The 25,874-nt window shown below is 39.6% G+C and overlaps 1 protein-coding gene and 1 pseudogene across 3 annotated transcripts in view; one reads left to right on the plus strand and one right to left on the minus strand.

Annotated features, from left to right (window-relative positions):
* PIP5K1B (phosphatidylinositol-4-phosphate 5-kinase type 1 beta) overlaps positions 1-25,874 on the minus strand; it is a 294,504-nt gene that overhangs the window by 154,985 nt on the left and 113,645 nt on the right. For both annotated transcript variants that reach the window (XM_079112037.1, XM_079112038.1), the window contains 2 exons: positions 25,079-25,162; positions 21,693-21,761 (listed from right to left, as the gene is read on the minus strand). In XM_079112037.1, the coding sequence (XP_078968163.1) occupies positions 21,693-21,761 (69 nt within the window). In that variant the 5' untranslated portion in view covers positions 25,079-25,162. The remainder of the gene's footprint in view (positions 1-21,692; positions 21,762-25,078; positions 25,163-25,874) is intronic.
* Positions 3,978-13,562, plus strand: LOC306644764 (FACT complex subunit SSRP1-like; annotated as a pseudogene). Its single transcript has one exon. The product of its transcript is annotated as an FACT complex subunit SSRP1-like (transcript).

Below are 25,874 nucleotides of genomic sequence, written 5' to 3' on the forward strand. Positions count from 1 at the left end.
TGACAGACTGACTGTAATAATGATAAAGAGATAACAAAGATCCTTAGGGACACAGAGGAGGACTCTGCTAGATTATGTTATGACAGAACAATATCCTCCAAGGATGTCCACAGCCTAATCCCTATAACCATTGAGTATGTTACCTTTGAAGGCAAAATATATTACCATGTAAGGTTGCAGATGCAATTAAAGTTGCTGATCAGCTGACTTTGAGATAGGAATGTTTTGCTGGATTTATCCAAGGGGGCCTAACGTAAGAACATGAGTTCTTATAAATGAAAGAAGAAGAGACAGCAAGATACAATGGGAAAAGGACTCAATCACCACTGCTGGCTTTAAAGAGGGAAGAAGGGGACATGAACATGGAATGTAAGTGGTCCCTAGAAGCTGGAAAAGAATTCTCTTCTGGAGTCCTCAGAAAGAAGGCAGCCCCATGAATACCTTGATTTTTGTGTTAGCTGTCTATCCCACAGAACTGCAACATTATAAATTTGTGTTGTTACAAGTTTGTGGTAATTTATTACAACTGCAATAGGAAACTAATACCTATGTTGATTTTAAAACACTTTCAATACTTTTAGGTCCTACCTACTCGAAGCATCCTAGCCTTTTACCTCTTTGCTCCACTAGTCACTGCTAATTTGCTCTGGACTAGAATTAAGGAGATTGGTCTGCAGATTTGTTTTCAGTAAGTGACACAAAGTAGGCCCTAGATGAACACTTAATGGATGAAGGGATTGGTGATGAGTTTACCATGTGGAAGAGTACACACCTGGTCCTCTAGGTAGAAGATGGTCTCTACAGGACCTCTCTGGACTGGAGGCGAGCAAGGCTGGACCCCACAAGAATATAACACTCTTACCTTTCTTCTCTTCTTCCTGCAAGACCACTGCTACATCTTTGGCTCTGGTTATGGCAGAACTCCCCTAGGTTTGAAGGGCACGTGAGACCAGGAGCAGATGCTTTATCTACACTCAAGTTGATTTTCCCACAAGTTTCAAACTCTTAGGACAGGCTTCTTTGTTCATTTCTCCCAGACCATAGCAATGTAGGGAGGGGGATCACTCTTTCCTACAGAGGATTAATGTTATTATACCCATTGAGTCATCTGAGTTCCTAATCTGTAGGGTATTTAGGGAAGGGTGGGGAAACATGCAAGCTATTTCTGTCTTTTGACTAAAGGAAAGGAACCTCAACTCAGGTTCTCTTGAAAGCAGATGAGAAATAAAATGCATTCCAATCTACATGCTTCATCTCTTTCCCTCACACCTTTCCAAGGCATCCTACATGGCCTCCATGAAAGGAATTGCTGCAAAAGATGATCACAGAATCACAATGAAACAAGAAACAATATTGCTGGTGGGACTGCAAATTGATGCAACCATTATGGAACAGTATGGAGATTCCTCAGAAAACTTGGAAGGGAGCCACCATTGGGCCCAGCTATCCCACTCCTTGGTTTATACCCAAAGGACTTAAAATCAGCATACTAGAGTGAAGCAAACACATCAATGTTTGCATCAGCTCAACTCACAATAGCTACATTAGGTGTCCTTCAACAGATGAATGAATAAAGAAAATGTGGTACATATAAACAATGGAATATTACTTAGCCTTAAAAAACGAATGAAATTATGGCATTTGCCAGTAAATGAATGGAACTGGAGAATATCATGCTAAGCAAAATAAGCCAGTCCCAAAGGCCAAATCTTTTCTCTGATATGCCTATGCTAATTTAAACTAAGGTGGAGGTGCTAGGAAAAATAGAGGTACTTGGGATTAGACAGAAGGAAGTGAAGGGAGGAGAGGGGGCATGGTGGTAGGAAGGATAGTAGAATCAATTGGCATTACTACCCAACGAGTGTGATTCTACATCATGTACAACCAGAAGAATGAGAAGTTATCATTTGTGGATGATATGCCAAAATGCATTGTACTGTCATGTATAACTAATTAGAACAAATAAACAAACACAAAAACCAACCACCAGAAAACTTAAAGGGGTATTTAGCAGTCAACAACATTCTAAATTTAACAAAATAGTTTTTTTCCTTGCCCAAACCAAAATTTCTCAGAAGGAATGATTTCAACAACTTGCCCATCTCAAAAATAACTTATGAAAACTCTTAAATCTTAGGATAATTTCCACATAGATTGTTATACTATGGGTAATGATCAACAGGTCTATAGGAATAAATTTAAAAAAATTTCCCAAACTAGTGCTGGGGTTGTGGCTCAGTGGTAAAGCACTTGCCTAGCATGTGTAAGGCACTGGGCTGGAGCCTCAACACCTAAATAAAATAAAGTTATTAAAAATCCTTTAAAAAATTTCCCAAAATTATAAAATAACAATTACTCCATCCATCTAGACTGATTCAAAATCTAAATTGAATACTATTTTAAGAGAAACATGGTTTTATTATTTGCTAGGGTATTTACAATCATTGACTTTTCATGGTTTGCTTAAATCAATTATATGAAAAAGAAAGTATTAATAAAAAAACATGTGGTAAAACTAGAGTCAGAAAGAAACATTTTTAATATGGAAAACAAGTTTTCAAGCTAAGAGAGAACATTATCCTATATGCAGCACTAAAGAGACGTGTCCCTATTTCATTTACACGTCTAACAGCTTGTGTGGGAAACAGTATGAGAGTCATTTGTCTTTTGAAGACAAAAATTCTTCTATACTGTTTTTGAAGACCAACTTAATGAAATAAAAGAAGCAAGTCAAATACAAAATACTGGTTAGAAGGAGAAAGTGATAGTTTACAGAAAGTGATAGTTTATCTTACAGAGATAAGATTACTGCCTAGAATACTCAAGAATCAATAAAAAACCTAGTCGAATAATTTTTAAAAAATCAATTTGACAGTTTACAAAATAAACTCACATGAATCAAGATCTTATGCATTTTCAGATAGATGGCATAATGGAAAAAACTCCCATTTGCAATAGGAAAAAAGTAAATATAAAACAGACCTGAAAATATTAACATCCAAAAAGCCCCACATAAGTTACACAGGAGTTTATTTCACTAAAAATAGATATAAATTCTATGAAGAGAAAATGTATTGAGGATCACAAGTGACAATAAATATATAGGTATTTCATATTTGGAAGGAAAGATGTAATAGTTTAATGATGCTACTTCTCCCTTAATTCAATAGCACATTTAATACAATTTCAACAAAAATCCTTTTAGAATTCTTTTAGAGATAATGGCTTTATGATTCTAAATTCAGAGAGCAGAATAAAGGTAACGATATCACCAGGAAATTTTTTGAAAAATCATGAGAAGTCTTAGACTACAAATTATTATAATTAAAACAAGGAATTACTTGCATGAGACTGATAAATAAGAACAAAGAAAAAGTCTTAATGGAAATATTAACAAATTTTATTTTACAAAAGCTTTGGTCAGAAAAAGATGTAGGGGAGAGAGGAAGAGATTGGTTAATATGTACAAAGCTACAGTTAGATAGAAGAAATAAGTGCTAGCATTCCAGGGCACAGTGGGGTAGGACGGTTAACAATATTGTGCTGGATATTTATTTCAAAACAGCCAGAAGAGGATTTTGAGTGTTCTCACACAAAGAAATGATACATATCTGAGGTGAGGATATGAGAGATACCCCAATTTGATGATCACACATTCATATGTATCAAACCACCATAGTCTATCCCATAAACATGTACAATTATTAAGCCAACTGAAAACAAAATAAAAAATTCTCACCAAAAAAGTATGCAAAATTAAAAGTCTGTTTTGATCCCCTTGTCCCCACCTCACTCCCTGGCTGCCCCCATCAAGCCCACCACCTGCTCCTGGGCTGTAGCGAGGCTGCAGCTTGAAGAGATTCCCAGCCTACTGGGTATCTGCACACCTACCCAGGAGGTAGGGCCCAGCTCCTGGTTTATTCAGCTTCCCCAGGCAGCCTAGGGCTTGGTGTCCAGGCCACCACAGGCAGGTCAACATGGCAGAGACACTGGTTCAAGGACATCTACCAGGAGGTGAAAGGCTCTATGAAAGATGGTCTGCTAAGGTGGAGCCTCCAGGGCATCATCTTCAAGAACAGTAAGATTGGCAAAGGTCCAGGCTGGGGAGTTGACAGAAGGCATCTGGTGCCATGTAGCTCTGGGACATGGACTGAATTCCTCACAAAGAACAGCCATGTGTACAAGTATGATGGCTTCTGAGAATCGGAGTTAGAGAAACTCTCTGATTTCTTCGAAGCTCACTATTGCCTTGAGCTAATGGAGAAGGATCTATGTGTGAAGGGCTGGAATCGAGGGACAGTGAAGTTTGGTGAGCAGATGCTTTCCTTTGACATTGGTGACCAGCCAGTCTTTGAGATACCCCTCAGCAACGTGTCCCAGTGTACTAACAGGCAAGAGTGGGGTGACACTGGAATTCCACCAGAATGATGATTCAGAGGTCTCTCTCATGCAGGTGTGCTTCTACGTCCCTCCCACCCAGGAAGATGGTGTGGACCCTGTACAAGCCTTTGCCCAGAGTGTGCTTTCAAAGGCAGACATGAACCAGGCTACTGGAGATGCCATCTGCATCTTCTGGGAGCTACAGTGCCTAACTGCCCATAGTCATTATGACACTCGGATCTACCCTACCTTTCTGAACCTGCGTTACAAGACCTTTGACAGAAGATCCCCTACACTACTGTACTGCACCTCTTTTTATTGCCCCACAAGAATCAACACCAAATGTTCGTTGTGATCAGTCTGGATCCCCACATCAAGCAGGACCGAACCCATTACCACTTCTTGATCCTACTCTTCTCCAAGGATGAGGACGTCTCCTTGACACTCAGGAGGAGGAGAAGCGCTTTGAGGGATGGCTCACCAAGAACATGTCAGGATCACTCTATGAGATGGTCAGCCGGGTCATGAAAGCACTGGTGAACTGCAAGATCACAGTACCAGGCAACTTCCAAGGGCACTCAGGGGTCAGTGCATCGCCTGCTCTTACAAGGCGAGCTCAGGACTGTTGTACCTGCTGGTGTGGGGCTTCATTTACATCCACAAGCCACCCGTGCACATCTGCTTTGATGAGATATCCTTTGTCAGCTTTGCCCTTGGCACCACCCCTCCCCCTCGCTCTTTGACTTTGAAATTAAGATCAAGCAGGGTACTCAGTACACCTTCAGCAGCATTGAGAGGGAGGAGTATGGAAAGCTGTTTGATATTGTCAATGCGAAAAAACTAACATCAAAAACTGAGGATTGAAAGAGGGTATGAACCCAAGCTATGACGAATATGCCGACTCTGATGAAGCTCGGCACGATGCCTACTTGGAGAGGATGAAGGAGGAGGGCAAGGTCTGGGAAGAGAATACCAACGCAGCAATGATGACTCGGGAGAGGAAACTTCAACCCAGGTGAAGAGGAGGAAGATGTGGCAGAGGAGTTTGACAGTAATGCCTCTGCCAGCTCTTCCAGTAATGAGGGGACAGTGACCAGGATGAGAAGAAGTGGAAACAGCTCAAAAGGCCCAAGATGGCCAAGGATCTAAAGAGTCACAAGAAGCCCATGGAGATGATGAAGGGCAAAGACCCCCATGTCCCCAAGAGAACCATGTCTGCGTGCATGCTGTGGCTCAGTGCCAGCCGAGAGATCCAGTCAGAGCATCCTGGCATCAGTATCACAGATCTTTCCCAGATGGCAGGCGAAATCTGGAAGGGGATGTCCAAAGAGAAGAAAGAGGAGTGGAACCAGAAGGCTGAGGATGCCAGGAGGGAATATGAAAAAGCCATGAAAGAATACGAGGGAGGCGAGGTGAGTCTTCTAAGAGGGATAAGTCAAAGAAGAGGAAAGTAAAAGTAAAGATGGAAAAGAAATCCACACCCTCTAGGGTCATCATCCAAGTCATCATCAAGGCAGCTAGTGAGAGCTTCGAGAGCAAGGAATTTGTGTCCAGTGATGAGAGCTCTTCAGGAGAGAACAAGAGCAAGAAGGAGAGGCAGCGGAGTGAGGATTCTGAAGAGGAGGAACTGGCCAGTACTCCTCCCAGCTCAGAGGACTCGGCTCAGGCTCCAATGAGTAGAGGAGGAAAACTCTCTGTGCTTGCCCGGTCATACCCCAGCTCCTACCCATGTTCTGGTACCAGTTTTTACTCACATGACATGAAGTCCTTGGGTTCTGTGCCATCTGAACAAGCTCTCCTGGTGGCATGCACTTTGCTGGGGCTGTGGGGGAGGCATCTTAACTTTTATTGCTTCACAGGGATGGCTCCTTGTAACTTGGGGAGGGACTGGTAGGGCGGCAGGGGAGAGGAGGGTCCAGATCCTCGTCCAGCTGTTCCCAACCTTAGGGATGTAGCTGCTGCTTGCCCCCCATCTGAACGCTGCCGCAGGGGACAGTCTTGTAGCTCCTAACTGGGGCCTATTTCTACTTTTATTTTGTATTTCTAGTCTGTGAAATCAACATTTAATAAAGGGAAATGACTTTTGGGGGAAAAAAGTCTATTTTAAGTCCAGAAAAATATTGGCAACAAAAAATTGCAATGCCTTTAATATATAAGTAGCACTTACCAAAAAAAAAGCCAAGGATGTTCATAAGTAAACCTCACAACAATACATGCAAATAAATAAAACTCATCTAAAAAAATCAAACTTAATGTAATAAAAGCAACACAAATTGAAATGAAAATGAAAGCATTTCCACCTATCTAGTTGGCTAAGATATTTAGAAAGAACAGTGATCAGTGTTAGAGAAGACTTGGGAAAAGAGGTGCCTCCTTAATCATCTGGGAGACAAGATGAGACAAACTTGCTGAAAGGGCATTTATTAATAGTGCTAAAATGCTCAGCCTCTTTTACTTGGTTTCATGAGGTCATAGGCCAAGTCCCTTGGGTTCACCCCTGTGCCTGACACAAATATGTGCTCAGCTTTGTCTACTGAGTGAGAGCATGTGGGGAACCAGGCATTGTGGGTTTGGGAAGCTGGGGAAGAAGGTACTGTAATGGGCTGCCTGAGTGCCCAGTGCTTCCTGGCCTAAACACTGATGCTGAATTTGGGTGAAAGAGCAGAAAGGCATGGTGTCTGTAATGCTTCCTGTTTCAAGAGGAGATTGTGGGTTACATTCTTCTTTCATGGAAATGGAAGCCTGAGGACAGGGCCTGGGTCTGGTATCCAATTTGGCCTTGTGTACCAGCCAGTATGTGTCCCATCAGGGATTCTGAGGGCCATGGGGTGCCACACGGAGACAAGCCACATCAGCTGTCTGTGGCTACCTGGTTTCTGGTGAGACACCCTTTTCTCGGCTAGATATATCAGGAACTTTATCAGACTGTGTAGTTTCTTCCCACACCTCTGTGAACTCACCTGAAACAATTGAGTACCTCCATAACCCAAAAAAGTACACATTAAAAATTAGCTGTGTGTGTATATATACATAGCTAATTTATATACACATATATAAATGAAGATCTCTAAAATGCTAAAAAGTTTTATCAGAAATAAATAAATAGTGAATTAAAAGCCTGGAAATAAACATCAATTCAGCTTGAGCTGGCACACTCCAAATTCCAAAAGGAAATGGAAAATTTTGACTTTTTATTACATCGAATACTTCCTTAAGAAACAAAGTTTCTTTTTCCAAAGCAGAATTCTCAGAAAAGGAAATCCTCTAATTTTGTTCTCCAAAATTTTGTTCACTGCTTTAAAAATCTCTTATATTTACAACTTTAAGACACCCCTGATCTTAAGGTTATATCCAAAACACATATTCCACAAAACATAGGAGATGAAGGGGAACAGTGAAACTGACTTTTCCTGAGTTTAGAATAATTAATAAGCCAAAAATAAAGACACATTCTGGAAGATGGGACTGTGTTGCTTAGTTTTACCACAATTTTCTTTAAATGCATGCAGATCAAAGCTGGACACTGTCTGCCCTTCCCACCATACCCTTCAACCACATGCCCAATTCTATTGCATTTGTGTCCTTAGAGAGAGAGTGACATTTATTTCTCCCAGACTTCCCCTGGCCCAGGAAGAGCAGCTAGATGGTATAAAGGCAGAAACAGGAGGAAGAGAAAGGGTTCAGAAAAGCACAAGATAGCTTCTTGAAACTAAAATCAGACACTGAAAGATGGTAAAGCACAAGAGAAAACTTGGAATTTTATTTAATGTGATGCAAAGCAAACATTTTCCCTTTCTAGACATACTTTTTTAAAGGTGTCATTAACACACAAAAGTAAAGCTTCCTTTTGTCATAGATTTTCGATGCTCTTTGAAAATAACCTGCTGCTTTCAATACTCAAGAGTAAGGACTGCATGGAAGAAGAATAGGGTCCCAGACCACTAGCAATTCCAAACTTTGAGCAGTGTTCCCATATGGAGAGAATGACAGTAATATTTGTGCCTTCTCTAAGCATTGAATTCCCCCTAGTCTTCCCATTCTTTCAGGGTTTAAATTCCATTGGGGCAACAATAATAATAGCAACTTTATAGTTGTGCGGTCAATTACTATCTTCCAGTGCCTTCTCCTACAGAATTAGGTTTTCTACTCAAGCTACACTATAGTAATGCTGTGTTCACACATTAAGTGTCCTGCATGAGGTTGAACTCATCACTTGCCCATCCAGTCTGATGGCCCTAGCACAGATTCCCTTCTGGAGTTGAGGCTACTGTGGGTAAGGAAGGAAGAGAGGTCATAGGGCAAGGGCAAGTGTTCTATCTGCTTTCATCACTGCCTTTGGGTCCTAAGTGCAGCTTTCAAGTGTACTCTCCTTTATGATTTTGTGAGTGATATAAATTGCTTTAAAATTACTAGGTTATTGTTCCATCTCACTTCCTCTCAAATAGCAAACCTGGATAATCATAGATGCTGTTTCTGTCATTTTACAAAGTAAAGGGTATTTTTATTTGCTGTTGTGCTTAAGAAATGATTGGCTGCCAACTAGTCCCAAATCTGGACCCCCTTAGCATGGTTGCCACTCTCTAGGGACAGCCTTTAATTGGGCTAGAATGGGTAAAGAACAGAACTGTTAAATAATAGAGAGGGCAAAAGGCTGCCTTTTAAAGTTTGTTGCTGAAGATTTCTCATGAGCAACTGATCACGCACAGTCTTTAGATTACAGTCAGAGGGACTTCAGGTTGCTATACCATTAATACCCAACTTTCAAGTATCCATAAAGTGACCCATGACCCAGATAATCATAATAAGTGTCATCTTTGATACAGAAAAAAAGTCCAGGGAACTGAACAGAGCTCTTTAAAAGTGAGCTTCTTGTGAGTCAAACATCCAAAGTACAAATGCCACCCCTTTCTGCCCCCACCCCAACATATCTCACCTCTAATTGTAGAACTGGAACTGTAGGCTCAAGAACATATCTGTCTGGAAAGTCAATGACAATTTTAGAATTAAGAAAAAAAAAGTGATACATCCTTGAATGCTATGTGCTAGGCAATGTGTGGGACCCTATAGATGTCAAGATGACTGGGCAAGGCCCCTGCTCTCTAGCTGTTCGTGGCGCAGTTGGCAGGACATAACTGCACACAATTATTACAGAACAAAGTCATCCATGAGACAACAGAGGTAAGTGCAGGGGGCCGAGGGAGGTCTGGGAGGGGGTGACTGACAGACATCACTTGGGAGAGTGGGCAAGGAAAAGAGAGAGCTATTTCTATAATGAAGAGATCACAGAGTGACCAGCATGTGTGAAAAGGCATAGGGATGAAAAACAGAGAGAGAAAAAATTTGGCGTGGCCAGAGTTAGGTGTGCATCCAAGATGGTGGCAGAAGATGGGTCAAGACACACCCACTGGTGATGGACCATAAAGAACTCATACTGTTCTATGAAATGTGGATTTTTTCTTCTGTAGGCCACAGAGGGCCAGTAGAAGATTATAAGGCAATGACTTAGAAAGTTTTGCTTATTGTAGGAATATAAATTGAGTATCCTTTATCCAAGATGTTTGGGATCAGAAGTGTTTTGGATTTTGGATTTTTTCAGATTTTGAAATACTTGCATATATGCAATGAGATATCATAGGGATGGAACCCAAGTATAAATGTGAAATTCATTTATGTTTCATACACTACTATACACATAGCCTACAGGTAATTTTAGGCAGAATTTTTAGTGTACCTGAACACTGACCCATCACATGGGATCAGGTGTAGAATTTCTCATGTGTGGCATTATAACAGCACACAAAAATTTTCAGATTTTGGAGCATTTTGAATTTTGGATTTTCCAATTAGGAATGTTCAACCTATATAACTCTGTAGAGAAGGGTCTTAAGAGGTAATATAAAAAAATATGGATGTTCCTTAGTCCTGGGCCCTCTCTTTTCCACCTTGTTTCACCAAGTCCTATGGATCTACAACTGGAAAAATTGAAGTTGAATCTCAGACCTCTCCCTTAAGTTCCCAAACCACATTTTCAACCACCTATTTGTTTCTCCCTGTCAATGGCTCCCTGGCGTTCCCAGACTAACAAGTTAGAAGACTTCACTTTTCCTTGCCATCTTCATGAATGGCCACCAGATCCACCCAGAAGCTCAGGTTAGAATCCTGGGGTCATCAAGAATTCCTATCACTCCCTTAGTCCCACTTCCAACTATGACCCAGTCAATATCAACTCTGAGGTATCTCCAATGTGTTTCCTTTTTTATTTTTCCCCTCCCAGTCTACCATCTTAGTCTAGGCCACTGCTTATTTCTCTAACACAGGGTTTCTCAACGTGGCATTACTGTCATTTGGGGCTGATGATTCTTTGTGATGAGGGGCTGTCCTAGGCACTGAAGGATGTGTCACTGCAACCCCAATCTGCACCCACCAGATGCCAGCAACACCCCTTCTCCCCATTTGTGACAGCATTGTCTGGTGTTGCCAGGGAGACAAAATTGGCCCCAGCTGACAACCGCTGTTCTTACCTAACTTGCCCACTCTTCCTCACTCAGGACCCTCCACACACTGGCCTCTCCTTGGATCCCTGAATTCATCCAGTTCCTTTCTGTTTCCAAGAAGGCTCCTTCTTCCATTCTTCTCTTGGCTGCCTCATCATACCTGTGATCCCAGCCACCAGGTCACCTCCATAGAGGGGCTCCCTGAATAGTTTACCTAAAAGTCAGCACCCCTGTCCTTCTTTATTCTCATCACAATGCTTGGTGATTACTAAGTTGGTAATTATTAGCCAGACAAGGTGGTGCATACTTGTACTCCCAGCTACTTGAGAGGCTGAGGCAGCCTGGTCAACTCAGTGAGAACCTGTCCCAATAATAACACAAAAAAGGGACTGGGGGTATAGCTCAGTTGTACAGCACTTGCCTAGCATATGTGAGTCCTAGGTTTAGTCTGCATTGCTGAGGGGAAAATTAAAGAAGCTAAGAAAAAACACATTGGTAATTATTTGATTAAGCTTACTTCTTTAGTCTGTCTTTACCATGTCAATGATAGCATTATTAAGACAGGGACTTATCTCTCTTGATGAAGATAGATTGTTTACTGTTTTATCCCTAAGGCCTAGCACAGTGCCAATCAAAATAAATATTTGCCAACTGAATAACTGAGTGAGTGCATGGACACAAATCAAATGCATCTTATATTCCAGATGCTAACCACACCCATAACAAACGATAAAGGGCATAATATGAAAACTTAGTTCAGAAGAACTACAATGGTACCTGGAAGACCTACATTTCAGCTCTGTGTTCAATAACCAAGTGCTTTCTGATTTATAATACAGAGGCACACCCTGGAGGGGTGAAAGTCACCGATATGAATGATAGCACCTCATAATCTCCACTGGCAGCAACTGCAGTAAGACCCAAAGAGCAACTTGAATGTTTTCTTGTGACAGAACCCAAGTTGTGCCTTGGAGCACCTGGGGGTATACACATGCTGAAACTTGGGCAAAGAAGATAGGAGGACTGAGATTCTTAACTTTATAGCCACATTGAGACCAGAGACCACCTTCTTTTCCTTTTCTCCTTCACTATGCTGAATGTTTCAAGGACAACGGCTTCCACACAGAGGACTGAGCTGCCCCTGAGAATTCTCAACTAATAGAAGTGAACAACACAGGATCAACACCCAGTGAACTCACCAGAAAATGTAGGTGTGTCATTTGGGAGAACATGATTCCCACAGGGAAAATAAACTTTCGAAACAGCCACTCTCCTATCCAATGCTTTCTTTATCAGATCTTTGCTACTGAAGGGATGATCAGCAAATCATTGCCTCTGTGATAGTCTATGGAACTGTCGACCAGTTATGTTTTAAAATGTGTTCTAATTTGACCATTTGAAATATGCCACACCCTGCCACGTAGATTTCATCCCTTACTGTCAATTTTGAGTTCTACACTTAAGAAAATATTTTGCAATTATCACTTTATTTCTAGTGTTCCACACAATTTTTTCACTTTGAAATTACTATGTATTATCTGGAAAATGGTATTTTTCAGGCTACAGTTCAGATTGTGTATACAGAGATTAGACATACTTTGGATGAGGGAAACTGGCTTTTGAACCATTGATTTGTGAAAAAACATGTTTTAAAGTTGTTCAATTTTGTTACGTTATTTTTCCCAATATAAAAATGGCTAGATTTTTCTGTGTCACTGGCCCTTACTATTATAGCAGATAATTGAGAAGGAGCATTTTGATGTCATATGAACAATGCTCTCTGGACACCACAGTGTTCAGACCATAGTTCAATAAAGGAGGCTTTGACAGCCTAGAGAGAGACATTCTGGGTTACTATCCTGGCTGTATTCTGCCACTTACTTGCTCTGTGCCCTGGAATAGATTTCTTAACCTCTCTGCATCTGTTTTCTTATCCATGAGGAATTGATTCTAGGACTCTTATGGATATCAAAATCTGTAGATGCTCAAGTCCCTTATATAAGAGGCATGGTCTTTACGTGTAACCTATGCACATCCTCCCATAAACTCTAATCATCTCTAGAATACTTATAATACATAATGCCATGCAAATCTTTGTAAATAGCTGTTCCACTGTACTGTTTAGTGCATAATGACAAGTGAGAAATTCTGTACATGTTCAGAACAGGTGCAATTTTTTCCCAAATATTTTCAATTCATGATTGGTTGAATCCGTGGATCAGAACCACAGACACAGAGAGCCAAGTACATCACCTCATTGGGTCCTTATAAAGAATAAATGAATTAATAATTCTAAAGTACTTTTAATGATAGCTGCCATACAGCAAACACTGAATAAATGTTAGCTCTTATTATTTAGCATAGCTTTTGAAATTGCTTCTGATTGATAGTAATTATGTTTTAATTCAGTGAATAAATAGGATTTGGGCTAGACTAAACTCAGTGGAATTTCATATAAAAAGATTATTCCAGCAGCCAGTGGTTCTAACTCCATACAAAAGCAAATATCCTGAATGAGCACATGGTAAATGCCCGATGAGGAACTGCTCAATTCAGAATTGCTATGTTCTTATGTGAGTTAAGATTGCCACCTTTAGGGGCTGGGGTTGTGGCTCAGTGGTAGTGCTCTTGCCTAGCACATGTGAGGCACTGGGTTCAATCCTCAGCACCACATAAAATAAATAAATAAATAAATAAATAAATAAATAAATAAATAAATAAATAAATAAATGAATAAATAGATAGAGGTATTGTGTCCATCTACAACTAAAAAAAAAAAAAAAAAAAGATTGCCACCTTTAAAAGTCCCTGTTAAAAGTCCAGGCAAGGGATGGGGGAGGTCAGGATAGCCAAAGGCCCTGGGATAAGGAGCCTGCTGGTCAAGCCGTGCAGGGAGGCCTGCAGATTATCTGCTTATATTCAGCCCTTTCGCTGGAAAACAAAAGCAATGTTGTGCCCTAAGAGCAAGAATGACAGTTCAGATGGCCCAAAAAGCTGCAGGAACACTGAACATTCCAGCCTGCTAGCTTGTCATTCAAAACCAAGCTCAACCACATCCTGGTTGCTGTTCATCCTGAAGGAAGCCACATAACAGGTTTTAAGTTTAGGATATCATCTCCTGTAGTTAGTGTTTTAAGGCCACTAATGTGACATTTATTGGAACTGGAACCATAAAATGCAGTTTTCGTTGATCAGCAGGCAGAAGCACAACAAAATTTCTGTGGCTTACCACAGAGACGCCCCCTCCAACGTGAATGCGGAAAGAGGTCACTGAACAATGAACCATTCAGAGACACAGACTGACAGGAGGGTTGGCTCCCTCCTGTGTGGTTTCTATCCTACACTGCAAAACTGTTTTTACTTAATGATAATGTAACACCTCACTTAAAAGTAATAAAGGTACATTTGAAATCACACACTTAAGTACTTAGAAGACAGGTACTTAAGTGACACTATGCAGAAGCAGAGTTGTGGGGAGGGATGATCTGCACTGGAGAGGAGGGTAATGCATAGGATTATACATGCTTTAAAATCTAATAGGGTTATTTGATAACTCCCCATCTCTATACTGTGAAGCCCACCTCCTTGTTGCTCAATTTTTTAAACCCAAAAGCAGCCCACATCTTTGTCCCTTATTTCAGAAGCCACTGCTACTGGAAAGGACACCGTGTCTTGTTCCAGCACACCCTGTGCACTGTGCCATGCCCAGGTCTGACTGCAGCCCAGCATCGGGATGCTAAGTAACCTTCCTCCCCCACATGCAGCCCTAGGGGAGCAGTCACACCCCTGCCTTGCTCGGCTCCCACAGAGTAATCTGGAAATCAGAGACAGAGGGATCTTGCTCTCACTAACAAAAACTGTGCCTTCTCTCATTAATATTCTGCTTTGTCCAGTATGTGTTCATGTCTATTAAACTGTTTGATCCTCACAACAATATAAGCCATTTAGAGTAGGAATTAACTACATTTTATCACTGAGGAAAACTAAGATACAAATCAATTAGAAAAAGTACCCAGGGTTAGAAACTAATACCTGGACTCATATCCGACCTTCTTCTTAACAGGTTAGTTTGGTTTGGGCAAGGTTTTTCAGCCTTGGCACTAGCAACATTTAAGTGTCTTGGAGATCTTTCCTGTGCATTGTAAGATGTAGAATCCCTGGTCTCCACCTCCTGGAAGCCAATAGCACCAGCTCCCAACAATCAAAAAATGTCTCTAGACCTTGCTAAATGTTCCCTGGTGGGCAAAATGGCTGGTTGAAAACACTGGGGTATGGGTTTGAGGATTAGGGTGAACTCAGTATCACTTGAGTTCATATCACAGTATGAAAGGGCCACTTTCCTAGAGACCAGTGTAGCTGCTGCTCAGGGCAAACACAAAGACGTCTCTGTTAAGCTATATAGTGTGGTTCCCTCAGGGCACAGAACAAGCCTGCTTGTTTTAGGGAAGTGGTGGCTTTCTAGAATCGAAAGAAAGGAAGACTGGTTGGGACGCATGTCAGCTCACTTCCCCTCCAAAACTCTGACATGTTGTTTATTCAGTTCTTAAGTAGGCAATATGTTCACATGGTTCAAAATTAAATAGGCATAAATAGGTATATTCAGAGATGTCTTTCCCCAACTCAAGAACCTTACCACGGAGTTCTTCCTAGAGGCCACCAATATTATCGGCTGCCTTATGTGGCTTCCCTGAGAGGTTTTATAAAAGAACTTTTATTCAAACAAATGTTTCTTCTTAGATCACATGTCTCTGGGTCATTACCTTGAATGTTACTCCTGTTTAAAAAGTAATAAAAGATGTCTTTCCTTATAACTTGGTGAGGTCCAGGCATTATTCCCTTCCGCCCCATTGCTGTCTGCCTCTGCTGATGAGGAAAAACCAGCTGACACCCTGAGATGAAACAGAGACCAAAGTCTGAAGAAATAAAACAAGATGAGAAACTTCGCTGGGGCACCAGGGCCAAGGCCCCCTACCTCCATGTTCCCTGGTCCAACTAGTTTCCTACCACACATGGTGGAAGCTGGTTACAGAGATGTGGCATCCCCCTAGTCAGGTGTTGAAGGCAAAGGCAGGGAAACTCTGCAGCCACCAGAACCAGAATCTCCCAGTGGAGGCCTGTTTGGGGCAAGAACCGAGAAGGAGCAAGAAGCAAAAGAGGTAGAGGCCTAGGTGCAGAGGAAGAGAGGAGGAGAAACAAATGGTGGTAGGAAACACTTCCCAGGCCAGTCCACACCCAGGTGCCTGGGAAGTGCTATCTGTTCTAATGGATAGATTATGAAATCAGGACCTCCAGTGGTTGGAGGTTGTATCATCTTCCTGACAAAGACAGCTAGGTGACCTGGCATGTGTCACTGAACTGCCCTGCTATCTGCTGTTTTTGGAAGGGTGGAGTTGGACTGGGCGATTTTTTTCACACTTAAAATAGAGAATTCTTGGATAGCTGGCTTCAGTCAGTATTTCACCTAGGTTTATTCCGTCCTTAAAGTGAAGTCATGCCCTGTCTCCTGCTTCCTGCTAAATCTCTCACCTTGTTCCAAAACCAAAACCAAAATGATATTCTTTCCCCAATTTTTTTTACTTCCTGTAGTCACTCTGATTGGAAAATTTCAGGTCAGTCTTCACTGTGATTTTTTTAAAAAATATCTCTTTCCACTTTTTTTTTTTTGGTATGAGGTATGAGGGATTGAACCCAGGGACTCTCAACCACTGAGCCACATCCCTAGCCCTTTTTATTTTTTATTTTTGAGACAGGGTCTCACTAAGTTGCTCAGGGCCTCACTAAATTGCTAAACTTGGCTTTGAACTTGTGTTCCTCCTGCCTCAACCTCCAGAGATGTTGGGATCACAGGTGTGCACCATCATACCTGGCTTTCCTCTTTTTGAACCCATATTTATACCCAACTGTGTTGCATGACTAACAGAAAAGCTTCCCGTATCATTGTCCCCTGGCTGCATGTAACTATATTTACATAGTCCTTGCATCATTTCATTATCCTCCACGATGTCTATGGGATCTCACTGCCTATAACTTATACTGTGCCATCAGCCACATGTTCTACTTAAGTTTAAATTTTCCAAAAGTAAGATAAAAATATTCAACTCCTTGGTCACCTTGGCACATTTCAAAACTCAACAGCCATATGTAGCCTTTGGTCACTGCATACAGATGATAGAACATTTCTATCACTACAGCAAATTCCACTGGACAACACTGGCCTAGAACATATAATTCAAAGCCCTTAAATCACACCCAAAACTAGGTGTCACTGAGATCCAGACTACACTTCCAAAATTATCTGTTACTTTCCCTAAACACTGACACCTGGCTTTGTTCAGTCTGGTCTCTCCCCCTCCTCCATCAAACCACATTCACCCCTAATTCTGTGCCTGTGCTCATCAAATTTCCTATCAAGAAGACAAATAAGTAGGTAAAATGGAAAACACAGTCAACTAAAGGAGTTGGAGTTTTTGTCATGACAAAAGACAATGAGACATTATAAACTTTTGTCCCAGCAACATGCTCTGCTAACTAACAAGCCTGGGGAAAGCCCCAGAACACTGTTGTGAGTTTTGAGCTCATTAGGACTTGTAAGATGATTAAATAAAATGCTACTTATTTTGGCACTTACTCAATACTGATGTGGTTCATCAATTTTTCTTCACATGCGATCATATTTTTTCCTCCCAGATAAATTGTAAGGTCATGGGAAGCAGATAAAAGTTCTAACAGACATTTCTTCTGCATCCTTTTTCTTCTCTTCCTCACTTTTTTACACTGAAAGCAGGTCAGAGGTTGTAAAATGGCTGCAGCTTGTGGCCCTGATCTATTCCACGGGCATGTTGTTATACCTAGGGTATATTTTTTTAAAAATTGGAAATAGCTGCTGATTTAAAAATTTTCACATCAAAATGCTTATTTCTCGTTTCCTGCAAAATCAGAGCACATGGCAGTCCTGGGCAAGCACTCATGCATTGCTCTGTCAGTTGGAGCAGAGTACCACCTGCCCCTTATGGGAAGGCATTTATTCTCCTGCTGGTTCCCCTGTTATTTCACTCCTTTATTTTCTGTCTGGTGGCTTTAGGCTTTTGCATTTACAATTCTTGCAAAAGACACCCAGTGAATTACCTGAGAATGGAAATACTAGATTCTGTAAATAGAGTAAGGCAGCTCTTAATGCCTGTCTTAATGGGAAATATGTTTGTTTTCAGCAGCTAAAACCAAACTTATTTTAGCTCTTAGTTGACAACATTAACCTCAGGCTTAACACTACTTCCTGGGCTTGCCAAGAACTGATAATGGCTTAGGAGAATGATCAACTGGAGTTTGGAAAAAAGCAGTCATCCTAAACAATCATGTGCAAGTAATCAAGACAGGGAGAGTATAGAATTGTTCCATGAAACTGAGTATCCCCTAAAAAACAAGTGGAGAGCATAACACTCGTGATACTGAGTGTTGCTTCTTCTTGCCCAGTAAATCTTGGGCATTATACAGAAAGCCTAAGCCAGCTGTTTAACACAGACCTATACTGGTTCCTTCTCTTTCAGTCACCTCATTATAGACCACTGACTACAGTTGTTTACAAGTGTTACTTCCCTCAATCTACTGTAAGTTCCTCATTGACTCCTTTGGTCTCTTTCTTATTCCTAGCACAGTAGATCTGGGCTCCTTAACTTGGGCTTCCTGGATTGGCTTAAGTCACAGCAAAGACACAATGGTGCATCAGAGCTTCTTATTAAACAGGTACATAGCCTGTGGTTGGAGCTTTAGGACTAGAAAAGAAATTTTAAGTTATCTGTAAAGGCTATAGCTAATGAAGTTCATAAGGCTATAGCTAATGAAGTTCATGGTAGCCTTGATGATACCCATTTAGTCTGTGATTTGTCATTTCCAGTTTCTTCGTCATTTGTGCATTTGCAAACCACAACTTTTATGTTCTCATTAAGATGAAAGGTAAAAATATTAAACTACATGGGGCCAACTGGTGCGTAATATTGGTAGAGACCAAGTGCAGAGGGAGCAAAACTGCCCTTCTCTGGGAAATGAATCCAATCAGGTACAAATACACTAATCATAATATTTAATCCATACTTTCCCACCTGGGCTAAGAGGATACTACAGTTTCTCCCCAGTGCCTTAAAAATCAAGATTCATTAAATGTGACCATTCTCCTTTCTATAACTAATTCAATGACTATTTCATACTAGAAAATGTGACTAATGTGACATAAACTCTATCATGATGAACTTCTCCAGGTCTATAAAAGACATATGTTTCTTCTCTAACCACATATAACCCATATGTTTAGTAATAATGCTCAAATTATGCTGTGGAATGAGGTTTCATTTATTGTCTGGAATTCAGAATGCACTTTTTCCTCATTTAAAAAAGTAGGAAAAATATTTTCTTATCTCCTCTCTTACGACAGGTCTCCTATTCTCAAATGCATTTAAAGCTCACACTCAGGCATTACTCAGGCATTTCTGTCTTCTAGTTTCAAGTTCTTTCACCTGGGAAATGGTTTTTGGGGCCAAGAGAGAAACACATTTGCAATAGCAAATGTGCCTCACATTATCACCTCTCCTAGCTCTATCAGTAACACCTTCTCCAGTTCAAAGATGGTCTGCTTAATGAAGAAGAATTAAGTGGAATAATTTGGCTAAGATTTTATCTGTCAGCAAAGCAACATTCTTGGTAAGTGACCCTTTCTTCCTGCTGTGCATATCAATACCATATTATTGAAGGTTAAGGTTCTAGGTGATGTGCTGGTTTTTGTTTTCCAGTGCTTTTCTTAGAGGAGTTGCATACCTCCCCTTTCATCGCTTACAAGCCTTTTAAAATCAGAGATCACCAAAAAGATCTCAGTTGTTTGTTGATATTTTGTTTTGTGTGTGAGGTTAAAGTTTTTTCATTGTTGTTCCCCTTAACTTTCCTTTGTCTTCTTTTATCTACTGAAATGACTTGTTATCATAGAATCTAATTTTTAGTTTTTATAACTTTCCCAACACTGCTGAGCTAAATATTCCATTAGAGACATTAAAGGCAGAATCCTACCTAGAATACTACTTACAACCTTCTTTACTAAATTCTGGGGCCAGGCACACTTAACTAAACTTCAAGATGTCACAGGCTGGGGATACAGCTCAGTGGGTAGAGTGCATGCCTCACAAGCACAAGGCCCTGGGTTCAATCCTCAGCATCACATGCGTGCGCGCACACACACACACACACACACACACACACACACACACAATGTCACAATCACATTCTTTCCATTATGTTTGCATCACAAAGGAGCTCCTATAGGTCAGGATTCAGTCAACAGTCTGTGCACTTCCATGCTGGACACCCACTGAAGTAATGACAGGCTTAGAGATGGTTAAAGTGTAACCTTCTCTATGTTGGTCTCATGACTGACTGAGTTTACATGGAGTCTTGGGTAAACAAAGGTTAAGTATTTGGTTTTACTCCCAGTGTCTAAAAACAAATAATAATAGTACATTGTTACCTTTGGCCAGATGCACAGATATTATAAGATAATATGGTGACATTTCTGAGCTCTGAGTCCTTACTCTGCTTTTCCCTAACCACACCATCATTCCGAATGACAACTTCCCTGTTTATCCTTCTAGGTTTGGATGAGTAGAAAATTCAGATAAGAAAGATGTATCAGGAAAAAGGACATTTTATCCCCCCAAAAAACTGAACAGGAAATGTATCATGTTAGTCTGATCATCTGAATACGCGGCTAGATCAAATGGTTCAAGAACTTAATGATAAAACGTCTCACCAGTGATTTATCCAAGAGCAACAGCTAAAAGGTAAAATTAAAAGATTAAAATAAAATAAAGCTTCAATACACAAACCTCCTCTCTCAAGAGGTCAGGAGGGCAAGAACTTTTAAAGCTCTAATGTATAGTCTATTTATAATCAGGAGTATCAGAACCTGGGGACACATTTTACCCAGGAATGTCTCTGAACATTAACTTGCTTGCTAGGAGCCAAGAATTTACCAAATTCAAAGAGTAGTAAGATAAGATACATTGGGAAGTCTGGAAAAAGAGACATTTTTGTGAAATGGGCTAAAGAAATGAAATCTAAGAGGCTCAGAAAGTGTGTGTGAGTGTGTGTAGAATTTCACACAACCTCTGTTTAAAATTCAAAGGTAGAAAATGTTTAAAATTTTGATAGAAAGCAAAAAGCCCTTAATGAACCTTCTTAGGAATAATAACTTCCTTCCTTCTTAGTCTATCATAGAAAGTGTGGTGGGCAGAAAAATGGCCCCCAAAGATGCCCTTGTCCTAATCCTTGGGACCTGTATGTCACATTATATGGCAAAGAGGAGTTGAGGCTGCAAAGGAAAATAAAGTTGCCACTCAGTTGACTCTAAAGTAAAGAAATCACCCCAGACTTGAACGCAGGAGGGTTTCATGTAATCATACAGGTCCTTCAGAGTGGCAGAGTGATTTAGCAGGAAAAAGTGCCCAGCAGACACTGCTGGGTTGGAGGTGGATGGGAGCCCTGGTATGAGGAATGCAAACAGCCTCCAGAAGCTGGAAAGAACAAGGAAATGGGCTCTCTCTCCTAGATCTCCCAGGAAGAAATGCAGTTCTGCAGACCCCAATGAGACCCAGGGCAGGCTTTTGACCTTCAGAACTATATTGATTTGTGTTATTCAACGGCCACGTTTGTGGTATAGCAACAACAGGAAGCTAAGACAGTAACTTAAAGCTGCTTTGGAGAAAGAAAAGGCCTCTGACAATATTAACCTGCCAAACAGTAGACCAGGGCTACTGCCGAAGAAAGAAAAAAGAAGCTTACCTTTTTATAGGTTTTTTCTTCATTTTGTTTTCCAGGAGCTGCAACTCCATTTTCAGCAGCTGACGACATCTACGAGGGAAAAATGATCCCATTTGAATTTGAACTTCATTTGAAACACAACATACTAATAATATTACTGCTAACTAAAGGAGGCATTTTTAACTTTGTTTTTGTTATCACTATTGCTGTTGTTTCTAAGAAAGGAAGAAATTTGCAGAATTAAAAACAAAAAAACCCACTTTGTTCCCTAGTCTTTGTGAAATCAACCTTTACTTTCCAATCATTTTGGTAGTATACTTAACTCTGTAAGCTCTAAGCTAGAGGCTATGGAAGGCCAAGTATATATATGTATATAAGTGTCTTCCTATGAAGCCATATAAAACTTTTCTTCTGGTTATAAATGCTTACTATAAAAATATCTGGAAAGTACCAAAAACTATGAATCAGAGAAAAAAAAAATCATTCTTAATTCTACTTCCCATAAGCAACTCCATTATTCACAATTTCGCATATTTGTTTCCACCTTTTGCTCTAGGCATTTTTATATGAAAAATATTATAATACCATCTTACTCAGTATTTTCACTGAATATTAATGTACTCTTAAGTATTTTCTCATTTGATGATAAAAATCTCATTGTAAGAAGAGTAATATTTTTCTACTTGCAAGATATACCACTGTCTAGAAACTATTGTGTGTCAATGCTTTAGTTAATAATGCTAATATTGGAGGACAGTTGAGGTGGTTCAAGGGGTTTGCTTCTGAAAATAACACAATAATTATTTTGTATTTAACACCTTCAATGTGTTCTTGGACTAGATTCTTGGAATTACTAAATCATCCCAAGGTTTGAAAAATTTCAGGTTCTTAAAATACATTGCTAAATTTCTTTCCAAGAGAACTATATCCATTCAGCAGTAAGTGGGAACTTGCTTCATGACATGCTTAGCAACAATTACTATTGTTTTCCATATCTTTGTTAATCTGACAGTGAAAGGCCTTTCCTGAATTAAGTAATTAATTAATCTATCAGTACTGAGGATTGAACCCAGGAATGCTTTACCGCTGACCTATACCCCTAGCTCTTTTTATTCTTTATTTTAAAACTGAGTCTCACCAAGTTGCCCAGACTGTCCTCAAATTTGCAATCCTCCTCCCTCAGCCTCCTAGCTGGGACTATAGGTGTGTAGCTGGGACTATAGGTGTGTGCCATGGCACCAGGTCACCTCTCCTGATTTTAATTTGCATCTTTGAAAATTACTAGTGAGGGTTAACATTGTTTTTCGCATCATTGTTAGCTCTTTGTGTTTCTTCCTTTGAATTTTCCATTGTTTTGCTCATCTATTAGGGTCTTAGTAATTCAGATGTTGATATTTACCTATAATAATTATTAATATTAGTGACTTGTTTATTGATTTCTATGTTTTAAGACTATGAATCTATTGTTGATATTTACCTATAATGATTATTAATATTAGTGATTTGTTTATTGATTTCATGTTTTAAGACTATGAATCTATTATCAAGTACATTATTAACATTTTTGTTGTTGCATATTTTAAAATTTATCTTATAATTAGGATACAGAGAAGCTTTACAGTTTTACACACTTAGCTGTTGGTTATCTGTGATTTTTCCCAGTGTTTTTAGATAAAATACTTTTTCTTACAGACAAATATGGATGGTCAAACGTGTTTCTCTTACTTCTCACTAAAACTTTCATCTTTAACTTCAAATTCATCTGAATTTTAAATTCTGTGATAAACAAGGTAACTGCACATTCAGAGCTACAATATTTGAGAGTCTTATCTTAAATTGCATACAAAGCATTTAATATAGCAAGGAGGGGTAGATAAAACTTCTGATTTTCTTAGAAGTCTTTGAACCATACTTCAAATCCTGGATTTTTAATAATGGCTATGTTTGCTATACCGAAGAATTCACCAGTCAGTTCTCTGCACTGGAACTAGTTGATTGAGTTTACCCGGGCTGCCAATATCTTGTATGACCAGAGCTAAGCAGGAATGTGAAAGCGTGGACCATGGCAAGCACACATTACCAGGTCTATTTCTACCCAACGATCAAACCACCCTCCTTCCTTTTTAATTGTTCTGACCTATTTATTCAATCTGTCCACATTAGAACAGGGAGTTTTAAGGACAGGTGTTTCACAAGTGACTGCTTCCCTCTGTATCGGTTTAATTTGTTGAAAGAACAATTGAGTTTTCTAGTCTCTTTGGGATAATATTTTGGTGAGTTCTGAATGAAATACTAGGAAAATTAAAATGCCTGAAAGGCTTTAAAATATCAGGCTCAGGATAAAAAACAAACCTTCAAGTGCTCAATAGAGCCAGGAGAATAAAGACCTCCCTGAAGAATGCACTTCAGTAAATGCACATCGAAGACTTAGCAGCTTTTAAAATGCAAGCACTTCAAGAGCGACTCTGAAGGGTGCTTGAAAAAGCCACCTCAATGAGAAATTGACTAACTGGCATGAATGAAGGATGGATGATGAAATGGTCTTAAAGTATTTTTTTATTACTTTGTAAATCACCCCTGACTTGACAGTAGGGGAGAGGAGGAGAGAAATGGGTAAATTTCAGTCTGAAAAAAATCAATTCCTTTTAAAGTACACAAAGCAGATAATACTGATAGAGGAGGGCCCTGAACTACCGCCTGAATTCAAAGGGTTTTGTTTTGTTTTATTTTATTCTTCTGTAGAGTGATGTTCATCAAAGGTCACACAGACTTATTAACCAGAGACATCTGGGTTGGAGAGGCAAATGGGATGCTTGGGAATGGGCTGATAAAGTGCAAAGAACTGTTAAAATGGTGACAGCAGTGATTACGATTTCTTCCTAGTCTTGTTATATTTCCACACCATTTATAATACTTCCTTTGCAATTATAGAAGTCAAGGTAAGTTTAGATCAAAGACATTGTTTTTAAAAACATTATAATTGTATTTCATATGCACATAACAGGAAGAAGGAAAGACATTCTCAGAAGTACTGATTATCTACAGATAATGGGATTATAAATGCTTTAGGTTTTCATTTTTATATTTTGCTATATTCTCCAAGTATTCTGCAGTGAGTGCTACTACATTTAACAATAAGAAAAAAACTACTAGTATTAAAAATTTACACTCATAGTAATTAATGGCAGAGACCACATCTGGGTTTTGTCCCTGCAGACATGTCAATACCCACAAATTCTCTGACTTCTGTTTGCTTAATATTTGTTTTAAATTTGATAATGTCAAAGTTAAAGGTCATGAATGGGGCACATGTGTTAAGATATTTGTAAATAAGTATACAATAAAAAGATAAGGGTTTTATACTGCATAGTCAGAAATAATTAAAAATATAGACTATAGTTTTTTACCTTTGTAAATGAAATGGCAAGTCATCTGTAGTTGGTAGTGATGGGTGGCCTATTCATGTTGCAACTCTTTTCCTTCCCAGGTTCCTGTTAAAATAAAAATCACTGGTCAATATTTATTTATATCCCTATATATATGTGTGTGTGTATATATATATATACATATATATATACATATATATATATATACATATATATATATATATATATATATGTCTCCCAGGGATACATACATACAAAAATTTAAAAAAGAAATGCATATGAAGGAAAACTACAGAGGCAATGAGATGATATCACCATTGTGAGTTTTGCATAGGACATAAGCCATGTAATCCAATATGGCGTTGAAGAAATGGCAGTCTTCAATTTGTCTCTGAGGTCCCTAATTACCACAGCACAGAAAGACATGAGTCAGCTCCCAGAGCCCCATTGTCCAAGAGATAAAAGCAAGCCAGTTGTTAAAACAAACCACAGGTATTGGAGGATTGAGTGAAAATTTCTCTTGTGTGTTTTCATAGAGGGGACTTCATTTGACATGTGGACAATTTTTCATTTCACTATGATATATCAACTGTGATTTTCATTAGAGTTGCTTAGATGACTTAAAAACACAATTCAACAAACCTCTTTGGGTATAATTATGTTTTACATGGAAGAGATACTTGCTCATTGTAATCAACTTTTGAAATGCAGAGAAATATAAAGTAAAAATGAATCAGGTCCCACCTTTTGTTCCCCCTGGAGATAACCAATGTTAACTTCTGCTGTACAGACTTTCAAAATCTCCCTGTGCTTATTT

Source organism: Sciurus vulgaris (genome assembly GCF_902686455.1).
Source record: "Sciurus vulgaris genome assembly, chromosome: 15".
In the NCBI taxonomy this organism is placed as follows: Eukaryota; Metazoa; Chordata; class Mammalia; order Rodentia; family Sciuridae; genus Sciurus; species Sciurus vulgaris.